Genomic DNA, 17,865 nt, shown 5'->3' on the forward strand with positions numbered 1-17,865 from the left:
AATGAAGAAAGACTGGGAAAGGGAAGTTTGGCCTCATTATGTCTGTGTGTATATGGGTAGTCTCTGCTTCCACCGTCTCTGGGTCTTCATTCTCAGAAGTACTTTTCAAATGATCTGGTAAGTTTATTTCTAAAGACAATAAAACTGGGAATAAATTTAGAGCATCTGTCATTTAAAAAAAGTTACTATGGTATCTGTGGGGTTAGTATAGCAGGGCTTCATCTAATATATTGATTCCCTTGTGCTGTAGCACAGGTCCTGTCAAAATGATTGACAGGACTTGCAAGGAAAGGACAGGGTCATTTAGCCTTGTGAAGAGGAATAGCTGAAACTCCATATCTTAGCAGGAAGAGTAAAAATTGTAGGAGCAAGGAAGCAGAAGACTTTTGTGACTTACATAATATTATGGCTCATGTGCTCCATGTTAATGGATTTCAGATGACAGTGGAACTGGAAACTAACAATGACTCCCATTTTCCTTGTGCAATTATGATTTCAGAGTTATGTTAAGGTCTTGGGTAGGTTCCTGGTACAGGCTCTAATATCTTGTCTCAAGGTGGCTCTGTGACTCAGGCTGCCCCTGATGCCAGTTGCTTCTCTCCTTCCCCAGTGCATAGGGGTGGCATGGTATTGCCGGGGTGGAGGAGCTGAAAAAGGATAGTTGCAGGCCATTCAGATCAGAATCTTAGGTTCTGCAACAAAGCTCCATGCCTTCGTGCTTATGACCAATTCCTCTTTTTTTTTTTGTGGTACCGGGGATCGAACTCAGGACCTTGTGCTTGTGAGGCAGGCAGCAGAACCACTGAGCTAAATCCCCAGCCTCAATTCCCCTTTAGGAATATTTTAGGCAAGAGGCAGGAGGGCAGAGGATCCCCAAATACACTTTCAGTGTTTCTCACTAAGGGCTGGGAAGGTTCTGTGGCAGTTCTGCTATGGGATAATTCTTTGTGTGGGATTGCACTGTCATTACAGGATATTGTGTCCCTGGATTCTGTGATTTAAATGTTAGTACATGTACCCCTAAGGATTGTGATGATCTGAAAGGCCCTGCATGCTTCTCAATATATTGTAACTGAGCTAAATTCAAGTAGCACCTCTGTCTCCTCCCACTTGTTTCCAGACATTTCCTGAAGGACACTGCCATCCCACTACCACCCACCATGCTCGAGAAGGCCACTGTTTCCTGGCAGGCTCTTCCTCCCTCCTCCCTTCTTTCCTTTTGCTTAGTGATCACAAGTTGTAATGTAAGTTCTTGATGACAAAGAATAATTGAAAAGTGAAGTTTATGTAGTGACTTTTACACATCAAAAATATGTATCCTCTAGTAAGGAAATATATTTTATACCACATGTATAAAACTGAAGCTAAAATTTCACAGAATACTTTTTTTAAGACCGGGTCTTACTACATAGCTCAGATTGACCTTGAACTCACTATGTAGACCAGGCTGCCCTTGAACTCATGGCTATCCTCCTGCCTCAGCCTCCTAAGTGCTGGGATTACAGGCATGCACCACTATGCCCAGAATGAATACCTATCTTAGAATAATGACTGATATTTTCTGTTTTATTTCCTCTTTTATTTTTTTAAAAAATTACTAATGCATGTTTTTTGTTTTTGTTTTTTGAGGCAGGGTCTCCCTTTGTAGTTCAGGCTGGCCCTGAACTCACTGTGTAGCCCAGGCTGGCCTCGAACTTGCAGTGATCCTCCTGCCTCAGCCTCCTGAGTGCTGGGATTACAGGCATGCACCATCACATCCAGCTACTAAGGCGTGTTTGCAGTACATAATGATTACATTCATTGTGGGGAGTTGGTACATATAGATAACACATTTTAATTTCTTTTTATGTTCCCCCCCAACCCCCCACACTGGGGATGAAACTCAGGACCGTGCACTTGCGAGACAGGTGCAGCACCACTGAACTAAATCCCCAGCCCGTCTCATTACATTTAATAACCCTAGGTTGGGTTGGAACTCAAGAGGGAATGATTCTAGGAGACTCTAAAGTCAGACACAGTTTTATATGAACCTTCATGTAGGCACAGCTCACAGTAGGGTCTCAGAAGAGTCTATGCCATGGGTTGGATTTGGCTGACAGGCTACCTATACTTAGCCAACAAAAATATCAAAAGGCTATAATGTACACATTAACAGAGTCACACAATAAACAAATATTAAAACATTTTGCAATTAAAAATAAATATGTATGAAGAAAATTTACTAGCATGCCTAAAATAATTACTTTTAGTTCCTGAGATTAAATGCTGTGTATGCTTTAGGTTTATAAGCTCTAATCTTAACTTCTGTTTTTTTAAACTAACACCAGTGGCCACTAAAAAAAAAAGTTGTGCTCCTACAAAGATAAGGGTCCCTCTTCTTTCCTTTAATAATAAACTTGTCACTTTCGAATGGTGAGAATAGAAGATTTTAGAAAAATTTTTAGAAACTTTTATTATTAATATCCTACATAGATGATAGTTGCCCCCCACTCCATCATCATCGCATTTTAGTTAATTGAATGCCATTACATGCCAGAATTATTGTGACTATTTATTTTGGTTTTTTTGAGTCAGGGTCTTGCTTTGTAGTATAGGCTGGCCTGTGTAGCTGAAGGTGGCCTCTAACTCACAGCAGTCCTCTTGCCTTAGCCTTCCAAGTGCTGGGATTGCAGGCATGTGTTACCATCCCTGGCTTGTGATTATTTATTAAGCTTATTTTTAGTAAAGATACATTTGAAGAGCACTATACCACCAACCAAGTACTTCATTCAAATTAAATTCACTTTTTTTTTTTGGTACTGGGGATCGAACTTGGGTCCTTGCACTTGCGCAGCAGGCGGCGAAACCACTGAGCTAAATCCCTGGCCCAAATTCACTTATTTTTTATAAAACTCAGTGTTGGTGTCTGACAGATTACTAGCCCAGTTTCCAGAGGTGAAAGTAGGAGTGAGATTGGATGAGTGAGTTGTCTCAGGTGCACTGCTGATTTTCAGCTGAGTCCAGTCCCACTCACTGCTTGTGTCTATAGCAAGAACTTCTGGGAAGATGGGATATATACATTCACTCCTGCTTGGCAAATGGTGGTGTGTGGTCAGATGACACAGGTGGGAGCCCCTCTACTTGGGAGAATATTTGGGAGGGCTGGGGATTTAGCTCAGTGGTGCCTCCACCTGCCTCAAAAGTGGAAGGTCCCAAGTTTGATCCCTGGTACCAAAAAAAGTGGTGGGGGGGCGATGTTTGGGAATTGAGAATCCCTACAATGGTGCCAGTTATCCCAAAGCCCTTCCTCTGTTCATCCTCGCAACAGAAGCAGGGAGCATCCTGATCTGCAACTGTGGTGCCAGCCTTGGAAACAACACTCAGGGGAAGGGAGAGCTCATTCCAGACACATCCATGTGATGGACACCAGAAGCAAGCAAGAAGCCCCCAGCTATAGAACTTTGAACGGGGCAGTGGAGAAGCCCCTACCCCTACCCCGGTCTGTGGAAGAGTCCTATATCACCAGTGAGCACTGCTACCAGAAGCCCCGTGCCTATTACCCTGCTGTGGAACAGAAGTTGGTGGTGGAGACACGCAGCTCTGCTCTTGATGATGCAGTCAACTCACTCCGTGAGAATGGTGATGATTCCTTTTCCCCTCACCTGGGCTGGCCTCTGGAACAAGACAGGAGCAGAGGGGACAGCGACCCCAGACCCAGTCCCCCAAAAGTATGTGACTTGCTTGTACTGGTTCTTAATTTGGTATTTGAGTACTTCTAAGTTCCCTGCCTGTGGTTAAATGCTCTGTGGAAGATATTTCTTAGTAGAACTGTATTTAATTTGCCTATCATAGGTGTTTTTGTTCTGTTAAAATGAAATGCAGCCAGGAGAGCCCATATAAACCAAAGATCATTGGTTCCAGGAAACCCTTTGAAATGGAATAGTCATTTGGGTTAAGGAGCAGAAAGGTGGGGAGTGGCAAGGAGAGAGGGTTGACTGGAATTTGAAAAAATGAAACTAAGGAAAATGTATCTTTTCTTTAATACCAGTTACATTACATTTGTACCCAGTTGCTAATTGTTACCATGATCAATGAGTCAAGTGTTTTGTTAGGGATAATATATTCAATAAAATTGTATGATATTTTTATTTTGACTTTTAATTTTGCAGCCCTGTCAAGAAGGGTCCATTTCATCAAAGTATTTGCTGCTTTCGACAGTTTTCCAAAGACCTACTCTCAGTTGTTTGTTATTCTAGTAATTTTCTTCTTGTACCCCGTGTCATGCTATAATTGCCAGTGTTCACTACTTTCACTGTGCCCATCCCGAATTTTCAGTGAGGCTTGTATAAATTCAGAGCTTCTCTGCCCTTGTGCTTTCAGAGACTTGATTCTGTGGGTTGGCATCACCAGCATTAACAGCCTGTGCCCTTGCCAATGTCTAAACAGTGTTGGGCCAGGGTGGTAAGCACACCGTCTAGTGAGACAGATGTTGTTCCAAGTCTGGGTTCAGCCACTTTGTGATTCTGAGTGGGTTGCTTCCCCTTCCTGATCAGACTTATTTTCTCACCTGTAGAATGAAGCTGTTAACTATGCCCCTCAATTACTATGGAATATGTTTATGAAAAGCTCTCAGTACATTGCTTTGCACATACTAATGTCAAAATTAATCTCAGCTGGAATGTATTTTATTTTGTTTTTTTGGTACCAGGGATCGAACTTGGGACCTTGCGCTTGCGAGGCAGGCGGCGGTTTATTTTATTTCAAATGAATGAATGAAGCCAGGCATGGTGGTGCACACCTCTAATTCCAGCACTCTGGGCTAATGAGGCAGGATCACAAATTTGTGTCCAGCCCAAGCAATTTAGTGACTTAGTGAGACCCTGACCCCGCCCCCCCCCCCCCCCCAAAATTAAAAAGGGCTGAGGATGGGGCTGGGGATTTAGCTCAGTGGTTCCGCCACCTGCCTTGCAAGTGCAAGGTCCTGAGTTTGATCCCCGTACCAAAAAAAAAGGGGCTGAGGATGTAGATCAGCGTGAAGGCCCTGTGTTTAATCCCTCATACCACAAACAAACTAATATTGAATGAATGAAAGGCTGAGATCCCAAACTCCAGAAAAGGTTTACAATCCTGTGGACTAGGCAGGTTTCCTAGAGGTGTCTGTCCACAAAGTCAGGAAATACTGAAGTAGGGCAACCAGAGTTAAAATCTTTTCTGGTGCTGCTGAGCTGAGTCTAAATTGGCACTGTGTTTGTTTTATATACCATACCCTATTTCATTCTCATGAACCTTCAAAGTGAGTTTTACTACCTCCATCTTCTCAGTGAGAGAACAGAGGCTCAGAGACAAGGAGCTCACCAGAGCCTCACATTCAACAAGAGATGAAGCCAGGACTCTCCAAACTTGTGTGACTGCTATGTGTTAAACCACATCCACACTAGCTTTGCTGTAGTCAGCTCTCAGGGGTGTGGGCATGGGGCATTGGGCCAGCCATGCAAAACCATTTGTGGGGTCCCTACTGTCCTGAGGAGGTGACATTGTGCAGTGGGAAGATTTCCACCCAACCCCCAAATGAGAAAGGAGATGAGGATTTGGAGTATTCAGGCCACAGCTGGTTTTTCAGATGGTTTCAAACACTGACTGGTTGGAACAGGTGTTGGAAGCCCTCTCCATGCAATAACTTAAATGTCATCATATCTCCAGGTGAGGGACTGTGTCTCCAAAAAGGTCCTACCAGAGGAAGCCCCTGCTCGGAAGCTGCTGGACAGAGGTGGAGAGGGGTTGGTGAGCTCCCAGCATCAGTGGCAATTTAACCTGCTGACACATGTGGAATCTCTTCAGGATGAAGTCACACACAGGATGGACTCCATTGAGAAAGAACTGGACGGTAGGGCTCCTTCCTAAGCCCCCTGGTCATTGGCATGTACTCTGTCATCCCTTCTGTCCCACAAGCTGCTTTTTTGCTTTGTTTTTGAAAATGGGGTCTTTTTATGTAGCCTAGGCTGATTTTGAATTTGTGAACTCAAGTGATCCTCTTGCTTCAGTTTACTAAATAGCTCAGACCATAGGTGTGTTCCATCATACCTGGCTTATGCTGATTTCTGACCACCCCCCCACAATCTGGCTATCTGGGGACAGATATATTCTAGCCTCTTGTTTTCAACCTCATCCACCTTCATTCTCCCATAAAGGAGGACAAGCTTGACTTTTAGTGTTTATTGGGTACTTATAAAGTCTGATGCTATCAGGGATTCAGCCCCTTCTTCAGAGGTGACTGTGGAGGGCAGTTGGGGGAGGTGATGCCCAGTGGTAGAACATGTGCTCAGCATGCAAGAGGCCCTGAGTTCAACTCCCAGAACTACAAAAACAAAACAAAATGGTACATTAAAAAAAAAAAAATGGTACATACACAGAAGAAAACTGGACCCTGTTTGCAGGAAACATGTTATCTGAGTAAGTCTTTACTAACAAAGTTCTGTGAAGAATTATACTTTTGACTTGAATTTTAGGATGTAATCTGAAAATTCTTTTATTTCAAACTTTGATAAAATCTAAAATGAATCCTTTTCCTCTTTATCCAGTAGAGATTTAAGTTATTTGTATACCCCTGGCTCTTTCGCCTAGATTATTGATGATAATAGACGGACTTGGAGGACTGAACTTGTAATGATGAACATGATTAAGTTCAGTCCTTCTTTGCCTCAGGAAGACAAAATTCATTCATTCATTCTTTCTGTATCTGTCTGCCCCCTTTCTTTTCTTTTCTCCCTCCCTCCCTCCCTCCCTCCCTTCCTTCCTTCCTTCCTCTTTTTGAGACAGGTCTCTCTATGTAGTTCAGGCTGGCCTTGAACTGTGTAGTCCAGCCTGACCTCAAAAGTGCAGTGATGGTTTTTGTTTCAGCCTCCTGAGTGCTGGAATTACAGGCATGCACCACTATACCTGGTTTCTTGTTTACTTGTTTTCTGACTGTTCATTTAAAAAATGGAACCTAGTTTAGAAATAAGTGTTCTGTTTGAGGATTCTGGGTACAGTCAGGCTATGATGACTATAACTGAGGATATAAAACATATGTAAAGTAGGGCTGGGGATTTAAGCTCGGGGGCTCCACCTCCTTCCTTGAAAGCACAAGGTCCTGAGTTTGATCCCCGGTACCAAAAATACATATGTAAAGTAACAGAAAAATGCCATGTTATACAAGCCAGGGCCATGAGGTGTGGCCAGGACACCTGTGTGGCTGAGGCTATACTAGGCAAAGAGAGTGCTGACAGAAAGCTTTCCTGGAACTCCTGGGGCTGATGCCAAGCCTTGAAGGGAAGAATAATGTTTTCTGCTGGAGAGGGAGAGAGTCGGGATAGAAGATGAGAGGACCGAGTCAGTGGCTAAAAGGAGTCCCCTGGTGGAGGACAGAGAAAGAGAAAAGGAAAGATAAACTCTGTGTCTTTGAGCTTATGTCCTGCCCATGAGGCAAGACTGAGGGCACTTCTGGAAGGATGTTTCTGCCTCTTTTACTCCAAAAAGGTTCCTTTGGGCTTGTTGGAAGTGTAACTGATGCCACTGTCGGTGAAAAACATGTGATTTTTTTTTTTTTTTTTTTGGTACCAGGGATCGAACTCAGGTCCTTGCGCTTTTGAAGCAGGCAGCGAAACCACTGAGCTAAATCCCTGGCCCAAAAACATGTGATTTTGAGAGAATGGTAGAATTGGCTCTGGGTCTCTGAGAGGAAGCTTAACGCCATGGAAACAGGATCAATGTTCTGTTGTTGCCAAAGAATCTGTCTGTAGGGGAGAAGTCAGACCCTGGGTAGATCTTACCTCCCTCTACCCCTGGGCTCCCTCTAGCCTTCGTGGCCTGGTGATTGGCATCATATATTCTTTAGGGAACTTTTTTTTTTTGTTGGTACTGGTAATTGAACCCAGGACCTTCCACTTGCCAGGCAGGCTCGGTGCCACTGAGCTAAATTCCGGGCCCTGGCATCACATATTCTTATGTGTTCTAGTACTCTAAGCCCTGAGAAGTATAAAGGAAGGATGAAAATCAGTGATAAAGCTTAAAGATTTTATTTAGGTAAACAGACTTGTGCATTGTATTTAGATTCATCAGAATCCCTTTTAGGGAGTCAAATCTTCAGTTCATTTAAAATAGTCAATTTAGTAGGAGAGACAGGTATTAATGAAATTATCCCATTACTAATCATTAGTAACCCTAGCACACAGTGCTGTAACCCTAGCACTCAGGAGGCTAAAGCAGGAGGATCAGTATGAGTTCAAGGCACGCCTGAGCTACGTAACAAGACCCTGTCTCAAAAAAAAAGAAAGAAACCATGAAAAATGCTCAAAGGAGTGTATGATACCATAACACCAGTAACACAGAGTCCAGATTCAGGGTGTAGAGTTTGGGAAGGCATCCCTAAAGAGTAACTGCAGGGAGCAAAGGACACAGAGAATAGAAAGGAAGGTAGGGTTTGTGTGGAGGGTTGGGGATTGTATGGCAGGTGGCAGGCTGCTTGAAGAATGGGTGCTTGGAAGGTCTTCCCATTTCTGAACTCCAGGGTCCCAAAGATGCTCAGTACAGGTTGGTATGTAGACTAGGAAGGCTGTAGGCAAGCTACACTAAGCACAGGGCGTGCCTTGGAGGGTTGGCTCTTGTCAAAGGTTCCTAGATGGCCTCTCCACAAATGCTACAGCTTCAGGGGTTACCTTGGTAACAGCTTTTTTTTTTTTGACAGCTTTTTATAGAGAAACTCTTGTACTTACAAGCAAGACAACTTTCCAGATAGTGAACCAATTATAATCAAGTATTTTAGTACCCATATATCTTATATTAAATTCTCAAAGGGATGGGCTGGGGATTTAGCTCAGCTGTGGAATGCTAGCAATCCTGATGCCCAAGGTTTGGTTCCCAGTACTCATCCCCCCAGTAAATTAGGGAAAATAAGAATTATGTATCAATCAGGAATCAATATGAAGCAAACCAAAAGTGATGGTAAAACAGACCCTTTTAAGTCCCTGTAGATTTTCATGTTTCTTGCTAGGTGTGGTAGTGTACACCTGTAATCTCAGCACTCAAGAGGCTGAGGTAGGAGGATTGCCATGAGTTCAAGGCCAGCCTGGGCTACATTGTGATTCCAGGCCAGCCTGGAACACATGGCAAGACCCTGTCTCAAAGCAAACAAAAAAAGATTTTCATTTTTCTTGACAGGAGGCTAAAACATCAGGCTCTCTGATTTCTAACATGGAAAAGCTTTAGAAAGAGTGGGCAATGACACTGAGAAAGGAGGGTGCTTCAAAGTCTTTTAAAATAGCAACTAGCAATGTGTGGCTACTTAATTAAAACTGAATAAATTTTAAAGTTCAGGTCCTCAGTTGCACTAGGTCATGTTTTGAGTGCTCAATAGCTGCATGTGGCCAGTAGCTACTGTGTTGGATGGCACAAATGTAGGACATTTCTGTTATCACAGGGTTCCTTTGATTTATGCTGGTGTGAAGTGTTTGAACTCTGTCCTGGGAGCAGTGGTTGTGGGGTAGGTGGTGCGACATTGCCTGAAATAGCCCTCGTTCCCCTCTCCCATGTGTGGTTAGGTGGGAGAAGGAGCTGGAAACTCTTGCTGAGGTTCTTGCAAGTGTTGGGAGCTCACTGGGTCTTTCTTTTTGCCAACAGTGCTGGAGAGCTGGCTGGACTACACTGGGGAGCTGGAGCCCCCGGAGCCACTGGCCAGGCTTCCACAGCTCAAGCATTGCATCAAGCAGTTGCTGACAGACCTGGGCAAGGTGCAGCAGATTGCTCTCTGCTGTTCCACATGAAATTGGGCACTCAAGACTAATGAGGGCACAATCCTAGGGTACCTGCAGGAAGAGCTTCGTATATTTAAATAAACCTAGCATGCTGAATGCAAGTGATATCGACTGACTTCAGGGATCTGGCCAGGAGTGTGATGAACATTGGACAAAGAGGCCATTTTGGCTTTTGGAGGGCAGGGCACTCTCATCTGGAAGCCTACCAAGAAGGTAGCAAGTAGACTCTTGGGATTCCCTTCTTCTGTGCACATCACTGAATGAAGAGAGTCTTTTTGCACAAACTTCACTTGAAATCGTGCCACTGATGATGACAAATGGAATGAGAGCCAAAAAATTTAGTTGGAAACAGTTGTAAATTCAGTCTTCAGTTTATTTAATTGACTTTACGTCAGGTTGGGGACACATGCCGACCTTTCTTGTTTTGCCTGGCATGGAGTTTAGGCAGCAGGCACCATTTTCATTTTCCAGCTTCATGGGAATGTTGGGACTTCACCGTGCTGTGGATGTTGGGAAGGAGCAGAGGCCTCAACTGTCCTGCCTTCTCTTTAGGACTCTTCACTTTTCTCACCACATCTCTTGCATGACTTTGGTACCAGGGACGAGTTTTGTATGCTTTTCACCCCAGAGTTGACTGGGTTGTGGCTTTTGTCACAGAGACCATACAGCCAGTGGAGGAACTAGAACCTTACTGTAATAAGCATGTAGGAGGAATTCCAAATGAAAGCAGGCAGGGTCTGGAACCCAAAGGACAGCATTTTCTACCCACATCTTAATGTTGACAGCACCCAGTTCTATTTAAAGTCTGAAAAAAATGTTTCCCAAAATTTTGAGCTCTTTCACTATAAAGATTTATTGCAAAGAATGTGGTTTGGGGAATTACCTTATTTTATATTGTCAAACTTCAGATTTTTTGTGTGCCGCTTTTCTCTTTCCCTGAAGGGTATGTCCACTAGTTGGCATTTTCAGAATTGTTAATATAACACTTTGAAGTTCCTATTTGTATTACTTTGTGAGATCAAGGTGATTATGCTGCTTAAGGTCTAGGTACAACCTATTAGTACCTTTTGAGACATTTGTGTTATTTTTGCAGGTTATGGTTCCATGTCTAATTGCTGCATTTTGTTTTTCCATACTATACAAATTTAAAGAAAATGTCCCATGCTTTGAAGAGTGACCATTTCATGTTTTCTTATCACTAAAGACAAAAGTCAAAGCATAGTTGTCTATTAACACGTTAATTATGGGTTTATGAATCTGTAATGTTATATGCTGCAAATATTTACTATGTAAACGTGAAGTAGCCAATATTTCAATAGCAATGACAGTATCTCCAGAGACCTTTAAAATGGTTAGGCTTTGGGCTGGGGATTTAGCTCAGTGGTTCTGGCACCTGCCTCACAAGCGCAAGGTCCCGAGTTTGATCCTTGGTATTAAAAATAAAATGGTTAGGCTTTAAGGCACAGGTCATTATGGTCATGAATTCAGGCCTCCGTACTAATGTTTGAGGGAATGCTGTTGAGAAATCTGTTTGCCATTTGATATAAAATGAATTATAGGACAAGCTGACCTGTATAGCTTATCCATGAGCGGGAATACATGCAGCTGTAACATTTAATAATGAAATGGACCCAATTCTTTTACAAGAGGCTGTTTGCCATTGCTAACACTGGTGTTTCTGGTATAGGAAGAAATACTTAAGGAGTATTGTGGCATCTATCTGTGCTCTAGATAATTTATCAGACAGCTGCATCAGAATTGTGTGATGCTTTTCTGAAAAGGGAAGAAACAGGATGATTTTCTATAGCCACAACTGTCAGGTATGATGACTGTTGTATTATTGTTTTCTTTCCTGAAATTACATTTGAGTATCACATCTGGGGGAAGCTGTAACTTTTAAGGTAGTCAATTTCGTATCTTGTTCTAAGAGGAAAGCAGAAACTGAATTACTCTAATTTTGCCAGGTGGTTCTTACTGGGTTTATCATTTAGGTTGTGTAAAGGAAATCATCCTTTTTGACTCATTACGACTTTTGTTCTTACGGAATCAGGAAGACTCCCCAAGTTCTGATAACCTCAGTGTGTTTCCCTAATTTAAAGCCATGTTGAGGGGCTCCATCCCCACTTTCTGGGTCAAAGTGAATTAACCCCACGTTGGAGCACTGGAAACTGTTATTTGCAAACATTGCTGATACCATTTAGAAATATGTGCACTACCTAAGTTTTTTGTCTGAGAAAAACTATACACCTATAAAAATTGCCTTGACAAGTTTTGGTTTGACTAATCATTTTGCTTAAGTGATAAGTATGCAAGGTGGATCCTTGATGAGCCAACATTGCACTGTGGATACACATCTATGTTTATGCGCTATTAGAACAGAAATGTTGCTTTGAAGCAATATTTGCAAAACACGCACACTTCTGTATCTGTATTTTGAAGAAAATAAAACAGGTTCTTTATCTTTCAGTCATGTATTACTGAATTATAAAGTTCTTTATCCTGTTTTTGAAACTTTTTTGCCAGTCTTAGTGTGTAGCCTGGGCTGGCCTCAAACTCTAGTGATCCTTCCTCAGCTTCCCAAGGGCTAAGATTGGCAGAATGACCAAACCCAACTATTTCCCTGTCTTTAATATGTACTAAATCTTCTGTAATCATTACTTTTTTGGTACCAAGGATCAAACTCGGGACCTTGTGCTTGCAAGACAGGTGGTGGAACCACTGAGCTAAATCCCTGGCCCCTGTAATCATTACTTTTTAAAAAATTGAACTCAGAATCTTTGCACTGAACTGCATTCCCAGCCCTTTTTAAATTTTTTTTTTTTTTGGTACCAGCAATTGACCACGGGTCCTTGTGCTTGCAAGGCAGACCGAGGAACCACTGAGCTAAATCTACAGCCCCATCCTTTTTAAAGTTTTAAATGAGATGGGCTAAGTTGTTCAGACTGAGCTTGAACTTCCCATCTTCCTGCCTCAGTCTTTTTTCTTTTTTTCCCCTGCCTCAGTCTCTTAAGGGCTGGGATTACAAGCATGCACCACCATACCTCTATACCATTACCTTGCTGGGCAGGTGCTGCCCCACTGAGCTACATCCCCAGGCCATACCATTACCTTTTAAAGGAAGCCTGCTTTTACCTTTCAAGTATTTTTTTTGCAAGGAGGCAGATGCAAACGCTGTGAAGAAATCCCAAGAAAATAAAATGCCCCCAAACAGCTTCTAGCCCTGTCTAGCTCATGCTTTGTGATGGGAGCTACAGTTTAGATTTTGAATGTTGGAAGCAATGCAAGGAAGACTGGTCTGGCCTTAAAAGATAGCACCCACTGCAACAGTATCATTCTGACCAATCCAAGCTGCCAATGTACCAACTAGCTCTTCCTTGGGTGGGCAGAAGCCACAAGGAAGAGTAGCCTTTAAGATTTCATAGGTAGTCTTCATTACTTGCAAAATTCCTTCTTTCTAGCAGTTACACTGATTTAAGTAAATACATGAATAAATGGGAGGGGGGCAGCAGGAGACTTTGAGTAGCTTCAATAATTTACATTATTCTCAGTGGTACTGTGCCTGCCTCACAAGCATAAGGTCCCGAGTTTAATCCCCAGTACCAAAAAAATAATAATTTACATTATTCATTAGTTCACATCATTTCTGCTTAAATCCTACCAGAAGCCTAAACTTTGGCAAGGTGGGCAAGTCTAGAGGCATAAATTAGAGCCCACAAACAAGACCTACTCTCTAACAGCAAGCACCAAAACACGTGAAAATAGCCTGATAACTTGGGTCTTTTGGAAAATTGTGCTCAAAGGGTAGGTGGAAGAACTTGGCAGCTTAACACTTAGGAAAGCCAGATAGTTTGCCTGCAGGGTCCCACAACCACTTTGTAATGCTGTTTTCCTACCTGAAAAGATAGATGACAAGTTCAGACTGTACCTATTAAGAGGTACAGGAACTCAACACTATTGGACTGCAATCTTCATGACATAGCCTTCCACTAAACAATGGAAATCCAAGTGGGTCTTTGGGAGCCCCGGAGAAAACCACAGATGTGGTAACGGGATGGCCCAGGTCTAGCCAACATTTAAGGGTCCCACAATAGTCAAGGAAGGCCCACGGGATGGCAAAGCAAACAAAAACCTTATTCTCATGGGCTCCCAATTTCCTTTTATCACCAGCCAGAACGGAGATGGGAAATAAGCTCAGTAAATAAATAAACCCAAGAAAGGAGGAAGGAAAAAGACACACTAGACCACAGCAGCTGTCAAAACTCTTTTTCATTAACACGGGGTGGTGTGCCAAGCTCCGGCCCCAACCCATCATGGCCCCAGTCCAAAGAGCGCTCAGCTCAGCTCCGCCGCTCAGCCGGTGATGCGCACGTCCGCGCGGCGCCGTAGCCGCCGGGCCCGTGTTTCCTCGGGCAGGATGGCCAATAGCTGCTCCTGTACCAGCATCTCCACCATCTGCTCCTTGGTGCGGATGTCTGGCCGCAGCCACTGGCGGGAGAGCTCTCGCAGCTGCCGGAACGCTTCCCGGGGGCCGGCCGCGTCCTGGTAACGAAACTGTCGAAAACGCTGGCGGAACGTCTCGGGGCCTGGCCGTCCGCTGCTAGGGCCCGCCGCGGAGCGCGAGGGGGCTGAGGCCTGAAGCGCAGAGCCCAGGGGTGCAGGCCTGAGAGGCAGCTCTAGCATTGCAGAAGCTGCCGCGGAGGGTGTAATATTCGCTTCGGAGGCCTCGGGGTTAGAGATGCGGGGTTCAGGGGCCGGCGGGCAGGTCTCTGCGGTCGAGGAGTCTGCAGAGTTAGGCTCAGGATCTGAGTTCGGGCCAGCTTCGTCCTGCTGCTTAGGCGGTACCGCAGCGGGGCTGCCGGTGGTCGCCAAGCTCGGTTCCGTCGCCGCCATGACTCCGGCTCGGGGCGTCACTCTTTGTCCGGCAACTAAGGGCTCAGTACTGCGTCTGCGCGGAAGCGGGATAAGGAGGAAGACGTTTCTCACTGAAGTACAGAGCCAGTAAACCCGTGTGGGAGGCGGACTGAGAGCCGACCAAAAGCGTGCCGAGCTTACCTACACCAGCGGAGCGCCCGGGGCTACCGGAAGTGGGAGTCTCCTCTGGCTTCTCTATGATCAGGTCGGCGCACGAGCTCCCGGAAGTTGAGCCTCGGCTTCCGGAAGCGGCGGCTCCTAGCGGTCGCCAGTCGCCTCAGACGCTGACAGCAGCAGTGGTGCGACCGGCCGGTCTCTGGGTACGGTGGTACTTTCTCGATGATAGCGCCTCAGAGCTCGGTGAGGAGGCGGGGTCGGAGTCTGAGGCGCAGTCCGAGGCGGAGTCGGAGTCTAGGTCTAAGTCTGAATTGGAGCTGCAGCCGGAGGAGTTGAAAGAGGAACTTGGGGTTGACCAGGTAGACCTCAAGTCCCGGGAACTCAGCCAACGACCTCTACGGCATTGATCGGCGCGTGTCCGTGCGGACGCTCCTTCTTACTTGATCCTTCCAGCCCTTTGGTAAATACGGAGGATGATGGCTAGCCAGGGCTCACCGGGGCTGGCTGGTGCCCTGGGACAGCGGCCGAGAGCTGGGAGAGAACCAGGTTTAAGAAAGTCCTCTTAGCCGGGCGTGGTGGCGCACGCCTCTAATCCCAGCACTCAGGAAGCCGAGGCAGGAGGATTGCCAGGAGTTCGAGGCCAGCCTGGACCACATAACGAGAGCCTCTCTCTCAAAAAAAAGTTCTCTTGCTTGGTCAAATGTTGAGAGCGGCCTCTCTTTCGAGGACAACAAAATATGTGTGAAAGATTCTCAACACATTGCCGAACACAAAATAAATGCTCAAGGGCTCTTTGCCATTATTATTATTATTATTATTATTATTATTATTATTATTATTATTACTTTTGGCAATGGGGGTCGAACTCGGGTCCCTCTGCTTTCGAGGCAGGCGGCAGAACCACTGAGCTAAGTCCCCGGCCCCTGCCATTATTTTTTGAGTGTCCTCTGAAACCAAGGGACAGGCAGCTCTCTGGGTTCTGCTTTTTACTTCAGTTAGGATTTAGTAAATGGACTGTAAATGTGTTGTCCCATATCGTGGTTACTGGCCCCATATGAACCCTTGAAATGTAGCTAGTCCAAATTGAGAAATGTACTGTAATAGGGAAAAAGGAAGGAAGGGACAAGAAAAAAAAGTGAAAATAGAAGGAAAAAAATGGGAACAAAGCTTTTGTACATAGCGAAGTGAAGAGGCTTGAGGGGGGAATGGGATACAATAAAATAAAATTTATTAATAAGAAAAAAATACAGAAATAAAAAATACACATAGGTCTTAGTGCAAAAGGAATAGTGTAAACTAGCTCAACATTTTATATTGATTACATGTTAGAGTATAATGTTTTGCATGTACTGAGGCAAATACATGTATTTTAATTTCACATATCTTTTAAAATGGAGCTATTAGGAATTTTGTTTTGGTTTGTTTGGCTTTTGTTTGTTTGTTTGGTTTTTTTTTTGAGACAGAGTCTCACTATGTTGTAGTTCAGGCTGCCCTTGAACTATGTAGCCCAGGTGGCAGTCCTCCTGCCTCAGCCTCCCGAGGGACTATAGGCCTGCACCACCACACTTGGTGGCTATTGGGAAAATTTAAATTAACGTCTGTGGCTTATATTTTTGTTAAATAGTTCTGGGCTACAGTGTTGGAGTCAGATGGCCTTGGTAGAATCCTCTTTGCAGGATATCTTTGCCTTACTGTTCCTGGTATAATAGTACCTACCTCTGAGCTGTTAGGAAATTAAATAAAGCCTTTAGTAAGGAGAGGCTTTTAAGATGTTTGCTGACACCAGGTGTGATGGTGCACTTCTGTAATCCTAGCACTCAAGAGCTGAGGCAAGAGGATATGGCAGGAGTTTATGGCCAGCCTGAACTACATAGTGAGACTGTCTCAAAAAAAAAGTTTGCTGTCGTTTTTATTAGGCAAATTGTTTATCATTTCTGAGCTGCAGTTTTCTTATGTGCTAAAATAGAGGCTACTCTGAGAATTCAGAGAGATGATGCAGGTAAAAGTGTATATAGCTCTGACAGCCCTCTGATAAATAGTATTATACTCCGTTTTAATATAACAGACACCCAAATAGTTTTTGTGTCTCCTTTCAGAAAGGGAAACTGAGGCCCAGAGAGAGACAGAAGCCCCAAAGGAAAGGTTTTGTAGAACTCTTGCAGTCCCTTTGAGCTTTGTCCGGGATGAATGGGCATGTTTGATAACCATCAACACACCAGTGGCCCTGATTTTAAAAAACCTGCTGTCCTATAGGATGTGGATGTCTGCCTCAAATGGGTACATGCAGATCCTCATGAAATAGTTTCCAAAAAGTTAAAAGTCATCACAATGGGTCTTTAATGTTGAGTTGCTGACATGTACAACTTGGGAGATTTTGCATGCAAATCTGGACTTGTAACTTTTTTTTAAAGTGGAAGAGCTGACCACACTCTGAACCCACATTCCTGCTAGCCAGTAGTCAGCTGAAGCTGAAACTTCTTCCTTTAGACAAGATATCTGTCCCAGTTGCCCTCTGTCCTCACCACTCCCTATTCTCTGAAACAGAATGCTGTTTGTATTTACTTTTGCTCTCAAGTTGTTTTCCTTAGAGGTGATATTTTTCTCTGTTTTCTTTTCAGAGGTGGAAAAAGAAGGTCCTAGTATTTGTTATACTTGCTGGCTTCAAATCTCCTGCCCATCCCCTTGGCAATTGAGTTTGTCACCTGAGTGAACCAGTAGTTCCATTCCCTGTGTAGTAGCAGGCAGGTAGTTTCCAGCCACCAAACTCTGCCGCAAGTGTGAGGTGTTGTGAACTGCTTCACTGGGGAGGGGACCATCAAACTGAGATTCCAGAAGCCTATTTAAAGGTTTTCCTCAAAAGCTTTAGTAGAAGGCACTGCCTGTGCAAAGGCATAGAGTAAGTGGGAACAAATTTTTGTGTAAACTGCAGGCTAGATGAGGAGTGGTTGGGATCTGCAAAAAAGGTGAGGGGTGAGATTGGAAGGTTGGTGAGAGAGTAAGTCATAAAGATCACAGAGTTCTATGTTTAAAAGTCCTTGCCTTCTTGGGAAAGAGAATGAAGTCTCAGGTA

General features: G+C 44.2%; 2 protein-coding genes across 12 annotated transcripts in view; one reads left to right on the top strand and one right to left on the bottom strand.

Moving 5' to 3' along the window:
- The window catches only part of Phf20 (PHD finger protein 20), a 140,484-nt gene extending 128,251 nt beyond the window's left edge, over nucleotides 1-12,233 (top strand). For 10 of the 11 annotated variants that reach the window (XM_087189122.1, XM_087189126.1, XM_087189124.1 and 7 more), the window contains 3 exons: nucleotides 3,308-3,707; nucleotides 5,680-5,863; nucleotides 9,634-12,233. In XM_087189122.1, coding sequence (XP_087045248.1) covers nucleotides 3,308-3,707; nucleotides 5,680-5,863; nucleotides 9,634-9,776 — 727 coding nt within the window. In that variant the 3' untranslated portion in view covers nucleotides 9,777-12,233. Of the gene's footprint in view, nucleotides 1-1,120; nucleotides 1,245-3,307; nucleotides 3,708-5,679; nucleotides 5,864-9,633 lie in introns of all 11 variants that reach the window. The other variant, XR_015442083.1, reaches the window with a different exon arrangement.
- Nucleotides 12,234-14,015: 1,782 nt separating this feature from the next.
- Scand1 (SCAN domain containing 1) lies at nucleotides 14,016-14,982 on the bottom strand. The gene is made up of 2 exons (XM_013066700.3): nucleotides 14,820-14,982; nucleotides 14,016-14,712 (listed from the first exon to the last, which is right to left on the bottom strand). Exon 2 carries the CDS (start codon nucleotides 14,655-14,657, stop codon nucleotides 14,118-14,120), a length of 540 nt encoding a protein of 179 aa, XP_012922154.1. The 5' UTR covers nucleotides 14,658-14,712; nucleotides 14,820-14,982; the 3' UTR covers nucleotides 14,016-14,117.
- Nucleotides 14,983-17,865: the final 2,883 nt, after the last annotated feature.

Source organism: Heterocephalus glaber, unplaced genomic scaffold (assembly GCF_053883595.1).
Source record: "Heterocephalus glaber isolate CG9 unplaced genomic scaffold, H.glaber_assembly_v1.0 deba00001532, whole genome shotgun sequence".
Taxonomy (NCBI): Eukaryota; Metazoa; Chordata; class Mammalia; order Rodentia; family Bathyergidae; genus Heterocephalus; species Heterocephalus glaber.

Coding starts and splice junctions, on each gene's coding strand:
- Scand1 (XM_013066700.3), bottom strand. CDS start 14,657: ATGGCGGCGACGGAACCGAGCTTGGCGACCACCGGCAGCCCCGCTGCG.